The sequence below is a fragment of the Rhinoraja longicauda genome, chromosome 10 (assembly GCF_053455715.1).
Source record: "Rhinoraja longicauda isolate Sanriku21f chromosome 10, sRhiLon1.1, whole genome shotgun sequence".
In the NCBI taxonomy this organism is placed as follows: domain Eukaryota; kingdom Metazoa; phylum Chordata; class Chondrichthyes; order Rajiformes; family Arhynchobatidae; genus Rhinoraja; species Rhinoraja longicauda.
The window spans coordinates 8,535,261-8,552,196 of NC_135962.1; the positions used below are offsets into that span (position 1 = coordinate 8,535,261).

Genomic DNA, 16,936 nt, shown 5'->3' on the forward strand with positions numbered 1-16,936 from the left:
CCTCCACATCCTTCTGCGGCAATTAATTCCACAGATTCACTACCCTCTAACTAAAGAAATTCCCCCTTATCTCCCTCCTGAAGGAACATCCATTAATTCTGAAGCCATGACAGGTCCTAGACTCTCCCACTTGTGGAAACATCCTCTCCACATCCACTCTATCCAAACCTTTCACTATTCTGTAAGTTTCAATGAGGTGTCTAGAGTGGCTGAGGCTGGGGTCATGTCTGTGGGCTAGGTATGCAGCTGGGCAAGGGTTGAGGACCAGCACACCAGGCGTCCAGAATGTGGCAGGTGTTTGGCTGGAGCTGTGGTCTGAATTGTGTGCATGGTTTTCCTGGTCTCCAAACTCTGGTCCGGGTTCTCCGAACTCTTGTGCGGGTGTCAGAGGTTATGGGGAGAAGGCAGGAGAATGGTGTTAGGAGGGAGAGAAAGATCAGCCATGATTGAATGGCGGAGTAGACCTGATGGGCCGAATGGCCAAATTCTGCTCCTATCACTTATGACCTATGAACTCACCAGGTTCATCGTACAGCACAGGAACAGGCCCTCAGCCTACACTGTCTGTGCTGAACATATTGCTCTCATCTCCTCTGCTGGCATGGGATCCTTACCCTCCATTCTCTGCATAGCCATATGCCTACCTAAAAGCGTCTTAAAAGTCACGATTGTAACTGCTTGCACTACCACCGCTGACAGTGTTCTAGGTACCCAGCACTTACTGTGCCAAAAAACTTGCCCTGCACATCTTCTTTAAATTGTCCCTTCTCACCTAAAAGCTGTGCCCTTCAGTGTTTCACATTTCCATGGACCTTTCATACATTTCTTTGTGAATCTTCCAGACATTGTTTTGATTCTATAATCAATAATATGACTGAAAATTGACTTTTTCTTTGTAAATGGTACTTTAATTCTCAGAATTTTCTAAAAACAAAACCTAGTCAGCTGGGATTATAGAGTTTATACTTGTACAATTTACCAGACTGCTTCAGGTATAAGGTATCTCAAAACTGTTTTTCTTGGTGTCAGGGATGGGAGAGAGGGGTATCCATAGTACTGTGTAACTGCCTTAGTTGGAAAACCACTGCAGCTACATTCCCACAAAGACAACAACCAGGTATCTAAATGTCAGCATGATCTCACTTAACATTATCTCTTCAGTTCATGCCGACCAAAGTCCCCTCCTTGCTTTTTCAATTCCCCCTAATTAACTAATTCTTATCTCCTTGACTCTCTACATTGTCTTAGCCGAGTTCAGCAATTCTGGTATCAAATTAGTTGTGTAGTTTGATATGTATTCTGCGAACTTTATGCATTACAGTGCTACCAAATTGCCTGGCTGTGCAAGTCAAACAAAAAAAGTACATTATTTACAATGTAAATTGGAAACAATTGACAAAGATGACACTTAAAGAGAGCTAATTTCAGCCTAATCACATGATTTGTACTCTATCCTGACTGGCACTTCTTCATTGCCTTAAGATCCAAGATTGGATTAAGATTGGTTTAAAAAAGGCTTAAGATCTTCATTGGCTTAAGATCCTGGAACCCTCTAATGGCATTTTATCACATGAACAGTACTTGCTCAAGTAGCTGACCTACAGTCCTTTTCTTGTGAAACCTGGCTGTATCAGCATTGCCTTGATTCTGCAAATGAGTAAAGAAGCCCTGCTAAAAACTGTGTGAATAAATGCATTCATCAGTAAGCATGAAGATAATAAATGCAATCCTTCATGCTTTGCCTACGTCTGCTCAACGAAAACCAGTGGGATACAATTGTTTGCAGTAGTTCTTGATTCCTAAGGGGGGATAAAGCACACAGAACTTCACCGCATGTCCAATAATCTTTGTTGGAAAAGGTGTCTATGTGGACATGAGATAATGGATTCACCTGTTGTGCATCATGTAGTTGAGCAGACTGTCAATGCATAAAGGGCCTGTCCCAGTTAGGCGATTTTTAAGGCGACTGCCAAAGTCGTAGCAGATCGCCAAAATTTTCTTTTACCCTACGACAATGACCACGACAATGCCGAGTCAGGTCGATACAAGTTACTTTTTTTGTGAAACTAGCACCTGGCAAAGAGATTACACTGTCTTCGGAAACATCGCAAAATTCCTATGCTTACCTGACCGTCAAACGGTCGCCTCCAATCTACCTGTCAAATGTCCTGACGGTAAATAAATTGGTTAAACAAAACTATCTTCTGGTATCTTCAAATGCCTTTTCTTAATTTAATATTACGTGCTTCTAAATGCATCTGCGACAACCTAGCAAACCTGGAGACAGCATGTGTAAGCTATGATACCTGGCGACAATCCAGCTGTCGCCGAGAAATTTCTATCTCGAAATTTTTTCCGCGACCCGCCGAAATCCGCTACGATTCATTGAAGACTCCTCACGACCATGCCCGCGACACCCCGGCGAACGTTCGGCGACAGCCTAGTCGCCGGCAGTCGCCTTAAAATCGCCCAAGTGGGACGGGCCCTTAAAGCTCACGGAAAGTTGAGCTGCTGGACAGCTGCAGCCATCCACAGAGCCTTAAGCCAACAGAAGCAAAAAATGGAAAAGAGGGAGGAAAAATAACGACAAAAAATGACAAATCCACATTATTGGTAGCACATCATGTCAGCCGTTTCACCTGGAAAATGTTTTTGACTTCTTTAAAAAGAATAAGAAGAAAGAAGTCACGCCACTTGTGAAGAAGTACACGGTGAAACCAGTCCGAGAGTTACAGAGCAAATTTGAATTGAACCAGGAAGCCCGTCGGCGAGCAGAAAAGATAGCGGATGATGAACAGAAACAGAAGGATTATGAGGAAATGATAAATGTGAGTATTGTCAGTTATCTTTTTTTCTTTCTGCGCATATCAGTTATTGACAAAATGAAGAATAGATGTTTTCTCCTTGAAGACAGGATTAGCACTGTTAAAGGGAAAGCAAAATCAGTCCCAACAGCATACCCCAGAATAATCCTCTAATTCACAAGAGTGGTATTTACCATTTTTCATGTCACGTAATATTTCAATGTCCCATTTGTTCTCAAGAGGCAGAGCCAGTGGAGGAATGCATTTGTGTACGTATAGTGCACAAGGCCTTGGGTCTCATGCACATTGTGGTTTCGGTATGAATGCTTTGCACAGAAGCTGGTGTTCAACCTCCCTCAGCTAATTCCATCTCAATGCCATTTTAACGTACCTTTTTAGAAGCTGCTCTTTCTCTAACAAATGGTTTTTCCATACCTGAAACTGAGATTTCACACATTCCACAATAGTTGCTGGTCTGTGCACATCCTCATGGCAAACCTGGCTATGCAACAAAAATCTTACAGTTAAGAGACATGAGAAATATAGCCTAGGTAGTCAGACCTAAACAAGTGCGAGAGTTTTAGCCACTGATTATACTCATGTTTGTAATTTTGGTTCTACTGAAGCAAATGCTTTTAAAGTTGAAGTGTAACTAAGGCATAATGCAAATATTATTGAATTAAAAATAGCACTGTGATGCAACTGGCAGAGCTGTTGGCTCTCACGCCAGAGACCCGGGTTTGATCGTTACGCCGCGTGCTTTCGGAATTTGCACATTTTCCCTGGGCTTCCTCTGGGCGCTCTGGTTTTCTCTCACATCCTTAAAGTTTGGAGGTTAATTGGCCTCTGTAAATTGCCACTAGTGTGTGGGTAGTTAATGAGAAAATGGGATAAATAGCAAAGAGAAAATAACATAGAACTGGTGTGAATGGGTCAGCATGGTCAGCATGGACTCGATGGGCTAAAGGCTCTAAAATGAAGTATGGGGGAGTATCACATGGGAGATCTCCTCCATGTCTGTCTTCTAAATACCTGGGATCCTGGTGAAAAGTTGTGGTGAACACCCTGCAGACAATGCAACAATCACCACACACTGCTACTGTGCCTTTCCTTCTCAGTAAGACCAACAGTAATTAAAGGGAGGACCCAGAGTTCATCTGGAAATTTCCAAAGCCTTTCCAATTTTTTTAATTAATGGATATTATGTGTCATATCTGTAGGGTTTCCAAATATAAGCGCCAACACATTCCCTGGAGCCCTTTCCCAGGGAATTGGTTGGAGTTTCAACTCCTGATGAAACTGAATCATGTGGTCATAGAAACATAGAAAATAGGTGCAGGAGTAGGCCATTCGGCCCTTCGAGCCTGCACCGCCATTCAATATGATCATGGCTGATCATCCAACTCAGTATCCCGTACCTGCCTTCTCTCCATACCCCCTGATCCCTTTAGCCACAAGGGCCACATCTAACTCCCTCTTAAATATAGCCAATGAACTGGCTTCAACTACCTTCTGTGGCAGAGAATTCCACAGATTCACCACGCTGTGTGAAAAAAAACTTTCTCATCTCAGTCCTAAAAGACTTCCCCCTTATCCTTAAACTGTGACCCCTTGTCCTGGACTTCCCCAACAATTGATTATTCTTGTGAGATGTTAATAGTTACCCTGTAAATTTTGTCGCTTTAATTTTGATCATCTGTGGAAAGAAATCTGAAAGATGCCAATAGAATTTTAGGGATAGTCTGAGCATTTTCCACCAACTCTAACCAGAGAGTTTCTTGGTGTTGGAAAGGAGCAGATGGTCGATTCTGCAATATGTATATCGCACCTAGGGAACACGAGGTCAATTAAACTTTGTTCATATCCAATTTTGAAATACTTGTGGATAATCCAAAACATTTTGCTGTTTGACATTGACCACACTTGAATGCAAAAGAGAAACAACATTTAACAAAAAGACAAGTCTGAATTGTGCATCTTCTCCTGTTTTAGCTGAAAATTAAAGGTGCACGCGATGTCATGTATGGTCTGCGGGTCCATTGTTGGGTTCTGGTGCTTGCAGGCAAAAGAGAAGTCCCAGAGAACTTCTTCATTGACCCTTTCTCAGGAAACAGCTATGAAACTTCAAATGAACGATTCTTGGGGATTGAAAGCATCTGGAACCATAAGAATTACTGGGTGAACATGCAAGACTGCAAATTTGGCCTCAAGGTATTCCTTTTCTACCCCACAATCTAGAATTATAGACAATGTGCAGATATGTTCTAGGTACCCGGGAAGACTAAAATCATTGACGTGTCCATGTTAATAACTTCTTTTTGTAGTCAAAATTTCTATTGTTCTACTTGGCAACTTTCTGAGGCTGCAGTAGATTATTTATAAAAACGTAATGTTGCACTTAACCTTGAGTTGAGTTTAACTTAATCTGTTTGTCACTGATATCACATATTCCAACACTGGTAACATTACCCAGCTCCTCTGTTACTGAAACACTCATTTATTTTTACCTCTAGACGTGACAACTCCAATGGCATGTGTCTCGTTGCACCCTTTGTAAACTCGATGCCATCAGTGCTACTAACAAATTTAATTCGTTTCAACGTTAGCTTCTTCTGCTTTGCAGCTACCAGAGCCCTATGCTTTGGAATTCCCTTCCTAAACCCCTTCACTTCTCTTTCCTTGTAACCTACCTCTTTGAGGCCGCTTTAGATGGCCTGTTCTAAAATATTTTCTGGCTTGGCATCAATTCTTGTTTGATAATGCTCGAATGATGTGCCTTCATCGATTGTGCTGTGATAATTATGCTATTGAAATCCAAGTTGTTATTGGTCTTGTTGTTTGTTGTCTCCAGCATCACATATTCCCAGAAACTTTTAGTTCGATTTTGGTAAACTTGATATTGACCAAAACTCTGCCATCTCGCTCCTAACTTCAACCGACTCTTAACCATCTTCTCTTTGCTCACATACCTACATTTATTCTCATTTAAGCAAACCAGTTATTAAAATCCAATCTCCCCGCTTTTAAGAAGGGTGCATCTTCTACCAATACCAAAAGCAAGAACTATTCATCTGTCCCGATATCCCCATGTCAAATTTTGTTTGACAACTATCTCTTTATGTGCATTTATTAATTGTTCATATTGCATTCATTAGAAATAGAATAAAATTATTTTTAAAAAGTATGCAAAGGAACCTAATTTGGATTAACTAGCACATTCAGAAACCCAGAAGCCTGGGGGAACAAATGATATAGGAGGCTTAGGAAGGTCAATCTACCCCAAAGTGTAGAACCACCATCGACTCAACAAATAGAGAAATGCATTTGCAAGTTGATTACCACCCGCAGTGGCTGAAAGATATCGCTGAAATTGCATAAACTGATGTCAGGGCAGTATAATTATGTCCACTTGTGAGAACGATGCAGTCATTAAAAAGGCCAACAAATAGACATAAGATTTTCGTAGATTCTGGGAGATGCATCCTTGACACTTACCTTACCATGCCTCACATCACTGGCACCAAACACAACAAACCGATGGCATGCACTTGCTCAGTATCAGGACCATCCTGCCACCCACCAATGATCACTCAAGAACCAGCCTGTCATTCTCCTCTGCCCAATAATCCACCTTCCGATCATTCTGCTTAAACCGATTACCTGTTTAGAAAACATACCCTTGTGAAGAATGGTATTCCTAGAAGAGTGGTAATGAGTCACAGTTACAGCAGCAGAGCATGAGTGGTCCGAAGGAGAGTCCTGGCAAATTATTCAGGCCTTCTTTGTCTGAATAATAACTGATGCTGTCATGCCTTTTGTTTCAGAATGTACGTTTTGACCTTGGTGACCCTGTTAAATGGGAGTATATGCTACCATCTGAGGATCAAGACATTGTCATTACTGATTCGTATAAGTACCTTCTGGATGAGGGTGAAGATGACGTAAGATTGCATAATAATTTTATAATAGATAACATTAGTTAATTTTATTCAAAAATGATTTTAGTCTAAACTAAGATATTCCCTTTCTGATGTCCTGAAGGTGCTGACTCTGGGGATTTAATTCAACGTGATAAGTGCACACTAGTCCTCATCAGAATAAGCCATTATTCGCATGTAAGTCCAGATAGTGAGTGTTGGCAGGTTGCTTATCCAGAAAATCAGATCCTACTTTCATCAAATGCGTGCACGTGGCTATTTTCAAACGCGTTGAGTAGAATCAGGCAAAGCCAATCCTTCTTATGAATTACTTGGCAGAGGAAAGCAATTAGAGGAGAACAGAATGATCAAAGTGAAGATGAGACTTCTTGAGTCATTGCAATCTTTCTGGTGAAGGTCCTCCCACAATGCTGTTGCAGAGGTAGTTCCAGGATTTACACAGAAATGACAGCGTGGTATTTTTCCAAGTCAGGATGGTTTGTGACGCGTAAAAGAATTGCAGGGAATGGTGCTCCCATTTACTAACAGCCCCAGTCCATTGCGATGTTCGAGATGCAGGAGATGATATCTGCCTTGCTGTTTTGTGGATGGTACATAATACAACCATTGTGTACTAGTGGTGGAGTGTTTAGTAAGGGTGTTTAGTATGAGAGATGAAGTACACGGCAACCATGTTGCTTTGACCTGGATGTTTTCGGAGCTGTGTTTTTAAGATAGTGGAAAGTATTTGATGTGTCAGGAGATTTGCTGCATATATGGAGAGTCTGACTTGCATTAAAAAATTGGAGCCAGATTCTGTCCGTCAGCTTTCCAGCATTCACAGTATTTTACATGTGAGTCATATTTGCAACCCTTCTGTTTTCGAATGTATAGACTTGAAAGATAACGGGCCTAATGTTGTGTCCAAAGACAGTTTGCAATGAATCTTTGTGGATTAAAAACTTACAACACTGCACATAGAGCTCTCCCTTGCCCACCTCTGGGATAATCCGATCACCTCCCACTGCTTCTACTGCCCGCATACAAACCCCTCATCCGCAAGACCAAACCTACAATTAAGACGGTCAAAATATGGCCTGAGGATGCCACCCTACAACTCCAGGACTGCTTTGATCGCACCGACTGGGACCTGTTTGCACAACAGATGACCTGCGGTTCAGAGATAGACTTGGAGGAGTACACATCCACTGTGCTCTCCTACATCAACTGCTGTGTGGAGAATGTCACAGTGGACAAGGAAACAAAGATGTTCCCAAACCGGAAACCATGGATGAATAAGGAGGTACAGAATCTGTTTAGGGCACGCAACAATGGCTTTAAATCTGGTGACACTTCAGCATACAGTGTTGCCAGGTCAAACCAGAACAAGGGTATAAAAAGGGCCAAAGACACCCTCAGGCAATGGGTGGAAGACCACTTCAATACCACGGACATCAGAAGCATGTGGCAGGGTGTCAGGGACATCACTGGCTACAAGAGCAGCCCTGCCTGCCCCCACAGCGATGCCACACTAACCAACGAGCTTAACACCTTTTTTGCCCGCTTCGAAACTGGCAACACCACTATGAGTGGAAGAACCCCAGCCAAGGCGGAGGGACGGGTCTTAACATTGAGCACATAGGAAGTACAGCGCGCTCTGCGAAGGGTCAACCCATGCAAGGAGTTCAAGGAAGGGTACTTAGGGACTGTGCTGAACAGCTGGCTGAGGTATTCACCAGGATCTTTAACCTGTCGTTATCTCTGGCTACGATCCCCAAGTGCCTGAAGTCGGCTACCATAGTGCCGGTGCCGAAAAAAGCAAAGATCTCCAACCTGAACGACTACCGTCCTGTTGCCCTAACTCCTATAGTCATGAAGTGCTTTGAAAGGCTGGTCCTCTCAAACATCAAATCCAGCATCCCTGCCTCACTGGACTCGCATCAATTTGCATACAGGGCAAACAGATCCACAGAGGACGCCATCTCTCTGGCTCTTCACACTGTCCTGACTCACCTGGAGAGACAGGGCACGTACGTGAGGATGCTATTCGTTGACTATAGTTCTGCCTTCAACACGGTCATCCCCACCAAGCTCATCACCAAACTCCACCAGCTAGGCCTCAGCTCGTCATTATGCGATTGGATCCTGAACTTCTTGATGGAGCGACCGCAGGCAGTGAGAATGGGCCCGCACCTGTCCTCCACTATCACCCTGAGTACCGGCACACCACAGGGCTGTGTTTTGAGCCCCATGCTCTACTCCCTATTCACACACGACTGTGTTCCTGCATTCGACACCAACACCATTGTCAAGTTTGCAGACGACACAACGGTGATCGGGCTGATCACCAACGGTGATGAAACAAACTACAGAGCGGAGGTGCAGAACCTGGTGGACTGGTGCTCAGATAACAACCTGTCCCTAAACACCTCCAAGACCAAGGAGACCAAGGATCATCAACTTCCGTAGGTCACACAACGGGGAATACGCTCCGATCTTTATCAACGGGGACAGTGTGGAGAGAGTGTCCAGCTTCAAGTTTCTGGGCACTCACATTTCGGAGGATCTCACATGGTCCACTAACACCGCTGCGCTGGTCAAGAAGGCGCAGCAACGACTGTTCTACCTGAGAACACTGAAAAAAGTCTGGTCTGCCCCAACAGCTGCTGACGACCTTCTACCGCTGCACCATAGAGAGCATCCTAACGCATGGCATCCCTGTGTGGTATCTCAGCTGCATGGAGGCAGAGAGGAGAGCTCTTCAGCGGGTAGTCTATAGAGCTCAGAAGACTGTCGGAGCACAGCTACCTGCCTTGGAGGGTATCTACAACACACGATGCCTCAGAAAAGCCATCAGCATTCACAAAGACTCCTCACACCTCTGCAATAGTCTGTTCGAACTTCTACCATCTGGCAGACGCTACAAGGCCTTCTACGCCCACACCTTCAGACTCAGGAACAGCTTCATCCCCAGGGCCATAGCTGCTATGAACCGGTCCTGCTGAGTCGGATGGTCACATCGCACAGCGAACCGGCTACTTGCACTTTATTCTGTTTTAAAACTGTTTCTAATTTTGTTTCATTAGGTTGTCTAAATTTATACTGATTAGCTAATTCATTTATTGCATCATATGGAAGTCACATTCCCAATCTCGTTGTACCCCTGTACAATGACAATAAAAATATATTGTATATTGTATTGTATTGTATTGTATTGGGCTTTGGTTGTTTCCATAAATGATGCACTACAACAATGTATCCTGCTGCACAACAACACCCTGGAAAATATGGGCCACTTTCCATATCTCAGCAGTCACCTCTCAGCAAAAGTAATCAACAATTATGAAATTTTCAACTGGTGCGGCAACATAGCCTTTGACTGACTGACGAAAGAGTGTTGAAGATCAAGATGTCAAGCCCAAAACACAACTCACAGTTTACCTGGAAGCAATGAACTCTGTCCTCCTGCATGATTCAGAGAAATTAAGTTTCAAATTAGTTTATTCTTACATACAGTGCATCAAGGTGGAATGAAATCCCTGATTCCCACGGAGCTCACAAAGTAAAGAATGTATGTACAGTAATGATAAATACAACATTAAATTCAAGGCAATATGAAACAGCAGAATAATTCAACATTGTACTGCCATCCGAAGTAGTACAACCAAACATTTCCAGAGTAGTACTAAAAAAATTAAAGTTCAAAGCGTAATATCTGAATCAGGTACAGTTGAGAGCAAGACCATGTGGCATTTATTCACAAAATACTGGAGTAACTCAGTAGGTCAGGCAGCATCTCAGGAGAGAAGGAATGGGTGACATTTCGGGTTGAGACCCTTCTTCAGACTGACCCAAAGGGTCTCGACCCGAAACGTCGCCCATTCCTTCTCTCCTGAGATGCTGCCTGACCTGCTGAGTTACTCCAGCATTTTGTGAATAAATACCTTCGATTTGTACCAGCATCTGCAGTTATTTTCTTACTCTAAGACCCTGTGGCAGCTCTTCTGGGAAGGGGCTGTGAACAAAAGGTGATTGGTTCACGAGTCTGACACAGTGGGGAAAAGGCTGTTCTTAAGTTTTGATGTCTGTTCTTTCAAGCGCCTGGATCTTCCCCCAGAAGCTAGAAGGGAATGGCCTGGATAGCAGGCATTCTTGACAAGGCAATGCACCATGAGGATGAAGGGCATGGAAGGAAGTGATTAGCCTTTGCTGAACTGGGTTGTGTTCACCATCTGCAGGTTCAGACAGTTAAGCGGAGAGTGTTTGCCATACCAGGCATTCCTGTCAGAATACCTTGCATCGTGTGTCTGTAGAAGTTCGAGATAATTCTTGCAGACAGCTGAATCTTCTCAGACACCTCAGAAATTAAACACGTTAATGTGCTTTCTTATCACCAAATCTGTGTGAAGGGACCTGATTAGGTTACTGCTGATATGGGTGCCAAGGATATTCAAGCGATTGACCATTTCTATAGCAACTACATTGATGACGGTATGTTTTCACAAAATGCTGGAGTAACTCTGCAGGTCAGGCAGCATCTCAGGAGAGAAGGAATGGGTGACGTTTTGGGTCGAGACTGACGGTATGGTTGTGTTCACCCCCTCACTTTCTTCGGTCAACAACTAACTTTCTTCTTGCTGACATAACATGCTGGTTTGTTGTTGAGATCATGGCACAAGGTTCTTGATTTTTTTCCTCTAATTCGTCTTCTTGTTAAAGTTGACCTGGCCAACAGTAGTGGTATCAGCAAACTGAGATAGCAAGAGGGGCAGCATGTTCCTGTTGGGGTGAACGACAAGGCTGACAAGTTTACAGAACCTTGGTTGACAAGAGATGTTAAGGCTTTGGTCTGGAAAAAAAAGAGGCACAGTTCAGACCTAGACAGTCAGAGTCAAGTGAATCCCTCGGTGTGTATAAGAAATGCAGGAGTATACTTAAGAAAGCAATTAGAAGGTCAAAAAGAACTCATGAAATGGAGCTGACAGACAAATTAAAGGAAAATCCTAAGAGATTCTTGGGAAAGAAAAGATCTCCTTAAAGATCAGCTTGTCTGTCTTTGTGTAAAACCACAAGAGATGGAGGGGATAATAAATGAATACTTCTCATCTGTTTTTACTGAGGAGAAGGTCATGACAGCTAAGGAATTAAAGCATATGAGTTGTGATCATATATGAATTACTAAAGAGCAGTTCTAAAGCGCATTAAGGTGGATAAATCCCCGGGGCCTGATAAGTACATCCAAGGACCTTGTGGGAAGCTGGGGAGGAAATTGCAGAGGCTCTTGCCCAGACATCAACTGCAGGTGAAGATCTGGAAAAGTAGAGGGTAGCTAATTTTGTACATACATGAAGAAGGGCAGCAAGGGCAAGCCAAGGAACTACAGGCTGGTGAGCCGGACGCTAATGGTGAGTAAATCTTTGGAGGGAATCCTCAGGGACAAGGAGCTACCAGTATTTGGATAGGCACAGACTGATTAGGGATGGTTAGCATGTCTTTGTGCTTGGGAAATCGTGTCTCACAAATCTAGTAGAGTTTTCTGAAGCAGTCACCAAGAGGATTGATGAGAGTAGGGCAGCGGACATTATCTATGTGAATTTTAGCAAGGTCTTTGACAAAATAAACATTCCCAAGATGTTCTCAAAGCCTCCTTGAAAATGTGTAAGATCCTCATTGATTTCTGGGAATACTCTGACATATGGAGATCAAAATAGAGAAGGAGCAACTGGGATGTCTCATGAAGTGAGGAACTCAGTAGGTGTAACAGAAAGCCCAATTCAATGATTCTGCAGCACTCCTAACTTGGGGTAACCACCAAAAAATGTCACAAGTATGAGGAAACATATGTTGAATGAAAACTCAAGTATTTTATGCAATGTTGGAGGCAGTATTAGAGGTTGAGAAGTTCATATAACGGCATCCTGAAAGTTAAGTATATTGCTGTTTTATGATAGAAGAACTGAGAGACATGCCAAGATTTTAGAACTCTCGAAATGATGCAGGATTTATTTTTATTTGTTTTAAAATGTATCATGTGCAAAACATCTTAAACAGAGCACAGGGCTCATCAGCCATTGTGAAATAGCTCTGCACGAGGTTCTCCCAATCAGCCACCAATGTTTTTGTTAGTTTGATTGTTATAGACAACAATGCATGATGGAATAACGTTAAAACAACAGATAAACCTAAAATGCATGAAAAATGATTATTAATTAAAATAAGGAAGTTAATGGGTACCATTTAATTGCATTATCTTGAATTTTTACCTGACTCGGAGCTCGGTATCTTCTCTTAATCCTAAATATGTCTGGCGGCACATGAAACAACCATTTCTTCTATTTCTTAGCTGCTGTCTTTGCACCAGATAGTTTCCATTAGGTGAATGGATTATTCGCCTGACTTACAATGCCTATCGCATGAACAGACTAGATGCTGGGGTGATCATTCAAAGATCAGACAGACCTGGTGTTTACTGACCAATGTTTTGAGGATGCGATTTGATTCCCAAAATCTTTTGATTTATGAGCTCCCCTGGCACATTTACAGTGTTATGTAGGAAGGAACTGCAGATGCTGGATAAAACCAAAAATAGGCACAAAACAGCTGGAGAAAGTCAGCGGGTCAGGCAGCATCTCTGGAGAAAAGGAATAGGTGATGTTTCGGGTCCAAAGAAGGGTCTCCACCCGAAACGTCACCCATTCCTTTTCTCCAGCGATGCTGTCTGACCCACTGAGTTATTGTAGCTATTTGTGTCTATCTTCACATTTACAGTGTTCACTGATTCTAGAAGCATTGACTTAATAAGCTCACAGCAAGGCAAGAACCTGACCTGTTCAAATGCCTTCTGTGAGTCAGTGCAATCTACAGTTGGAAGAAAGTAAATCAATTGCCTGCTGTTTTCTGATTGTTTGCGTTCTCTTGGTATTCATTCTTAGGTTTTATTGTCTTAAAAAGTTTTTCCCCTTCCCTTGCCCTCCTGAAGCCAGGCATTCTGACAGAGATGTAATCCTGCATTTCTGGTATATTCAAATAATCTTTATTTGTGTGTAGCATAACGCATAGTTGACAACCAAAGAGAGAATTTGGAAAATGTAGGCATAAGGATTAAAACCACTATGCTATTATATCATTCACTCTCTGTTCCAGGATGAAAAAGAGGTGGAAAAGATTTTTGACATGCCTCCATCATGGGCTAAGCAGATTGTTATTCCTGCTAAAGGTAATTGAATCTGCCTTAAATACTAGGGATATCAGCTGTTTCCAAAAGCAAGGATAATATTATTTGAAATAAATCAGTCAAGTTTAATTCAAGGCTAATTTCATGATTTACTTATTTAATTGCAATTAATCTGATCGTGTATTTCTCGATGTTTTTAAGACTAAAGGTCACATCAATCGAGAAACCAATGTAAGAACTTAGATCCATATAGCACCTTATCAATGCATGCCATTGTCAATAAACTGCTTCTCAAGTGCATCAAGGTCATTGTGCTTTATAGTCAAACGTAGTTGCTAATCTCTGCAAGCTAGATCTTTTTTTGTTTGATGGAACTAGTTGAGACAACAGTATGACCCTGTATATTAGAACAACAGCCTGAAAAAGTAGCCATTAGCATCTATTCTGGGCAAACTCTAACACAGAGCCATGTTAGCTTGACTCAGTGGGTAGTGATGTACCTTAAGACAGATCAATATGAGTGCAGTAGTATTCAAGTAGACATTAAAAAATCTCATGCCTCCATTTGAGGTAAAGCAAAGTATTCTCTTGATTCATGCAAATTACTATCGTATTATAGACAATAGACAATAGGTGCAGGAGTAGGCCATTCAGCCCTTCGAGCCAGCACCGCCATTCAATGCGATCATGGCTGATCACTCTCAATCAGTACCCCGATTCACTCCGCTATCCTTTAGAGCTCTATCCAGCTCTCTCTTGAAAGCATCCAACGAACTGGCCTCCACTGCCTTCTGAGGCAGAGAATTCCACACCTTCACCAGTCTCTGACTGAAAAAGTTCTTGCTCATCTCCGTTCTAAATGGCCTACCCCTTATTCTTAAACTGTGGCCCCTTGTTCTGGACTCCCCCAACATTGGGAACATGTTTCCTGCCTCTAATGTGTCCAATCCCCTAATTATCTTATATGTTTCAATAAGATCCCCCCTCATCCTTCTAAATTCCAGTGTATACAAGCCTAATTGCTCCAGCCTTTCAACATACGACAGTCCCGCCATTCCGGGAATTAACCTAGTGAACCTACGCTGCACGCCCTCAATAGCAAGAATTGTAAAAGTATTGCATATGGCAGGCAGTGCTTCGGGATATTCCATGACATTATCACATATAACTTAAGTCTTCTTCTTATCGAGCCCACATCACAAGATTAGAAATTGTTCCGCCAGAGCTGAACACACTTCTCAGCATCTGCATACAAAGGCGTTTGTACTTTTTACACTTTTTGTGCGTAGTGGTGGAAAGATTGGTGGAAACAGGGCTGCAACGTGAATGCTCTTTCCTTGGTCCCACCATAAACTTATAAATGTCATATAATGTTTATTTATTTATTTATTATTCTTGGAGACAGATACTATGGGTTCTGCTCACTTTCATTCACCTCAAAGGCCAAAACCTGATAATACACGATCAGAGTTCACTCCTCAGATTCAGATTCACCATATAATCTTCCAACATTTACGCCACCTCAAACGGGATCCCACTACTGGCCACATCCTCCCATCGCCACCCCTTTCTGCTTTCCGCAGAGACTATTCCCTCCGAAACTCCCTGGTCCACTCGTCCCTTCCCACCCAAACCACCCCCTCACCAGGCACTTTCCCCTGCAACCGCAGGAGATGCAACACCTGTCCCTTTACCTCCCCTCTCGACTTCATCCAAGGACTCACACAGTCTTTCCAGGTGAGCCAGAGGTTCACTTGCACCTCCTCCAACCTCATCTACTGTGTCCACTGTTCCAGGTGTCAACTTCTCTATATCAGCGAGGCCAAGCACAGGCTCGGCTATCGTTTCGCTGAACACCTCCGCTCAGTCTGTCTTAACCTACCTGATCTCCCGGTGGCTCAGCACTTCAACTCCCCCTCCCATTTCCAATCTGACCTTTCTGTCCTGGGCCTCCTCCATTGTCAGAGTGAGACCCAGCGCAAATTGGAGGAACAGCACCTCATATTTCGCTTGGGTAGTTTACAACCCAGCGGTATGAACATTGACTTCTTTAACTTCAGATAGCCCTTGCTTTCTCTCTCCATCCCCTCCCCGTTCCAGTTCTCCGACTAGTCTTACTGTCTCCGACTGCATTCTATCCTTGTCCTGCCCCCTCCCCTGACATCAGTCAGAAGAAGGGTCTTGATCCGAAAAGTCACCTATTCTTTCTCTCCAGAGATGCAGCCTGACCCGCTGAGTTACTCCAGCATTTTGTGTCTACCTCAGATTCTAACATTGGTAGCTTGTGCTTCAAACCCCAATACAACCTCATTCAGTGGAATTTGTGCTAAATGAAAATGTAATAATACAGTTAATGCACAGCGGCGGTACCACAGGCTACAACTTGCCTCCAGCTCAGCTTGAATAATATTAACACAGAGTTCACTACTTCACCTGAAAATATGATGTTGCAGCAGACACCATTTTCCTGTCGCCACAATCAGAATGGAGCTTTTGGAACAGATCTGTTTCATCAATGAGTCCTTCCAAAAAATCCCACGTGTAATGACAAAATACCAAGAATGGCCTCTTAAAATTGCACAGAGATAAGAGCCCTGTTTATTGGGACCCATATTGGGTGATCTATTGTGTGGCGTATCTTTTCAGAAAACTGTGTATCCAGCCCCCAAATGCAGTCTTCTCCAAATAATCAAAGGTCTCTTGAACTCAAGGGGTGGAGGATGGTGGCTTTCTTGTGGTTTACTCTGTTAAAATTGGCGCCCAATCATCAAAAAGACAGCTTTGTGCTCATTTTTGGCATCCCAGTTGTCGGAGTGAAAATTAGTACAATCACAACAGTCCTTTCAAGACTGTGCACCATGAGATTAGAGCTTTGAACATAGACCTGTCAATTGAATGTTGCAGGTTTTTATGCATCCATCTGAAAAAATTGCTAAGAAACAATACTGCAGATGTTATACCATTGCAGGAAAAGCATGTTGATTTTATCAAGCAAGTATGCTGTTGTCATATCTATGGCTGCAAGCTTGCTACACTCTTGC

The 16,936-nt window shown here is 42.9% G+C and overlaps 1 protein-coding gene across 2 annotated transcripts in view; it reads left to right on the forward strand.

The window, feature by feature from the left end:
- The window catches only part of ccdc135 (coiled-coil domain containing 135), an 85,735-nt gene that overhangs the window by 44,683 nt on the left and 24,116 nt on the right, over positions 1-16,936 (forward strand). For both annotated transcript variants that reach the window (XM_078406168.1, XM_078406167.1), the window contains exons 6-9: positions 2,670-2,828; positions 4,797-5,015; positions 6,629-6,745; positions 13,865-13,937. In XM_078406168.1, the coding sequence (XP_078262294.1) occupies positions 2,670-2,828; positions 4,797-5,015; positions 6,629-6,745; positions 13,865-13,937 (568 nt within the window). The remainder of the gene's footprint in view (positions 1-2,669; positions 2,829-4,796; positions 5,016-6,628; positions 6,746-13,864; positions 13,938-16,936) is intronic.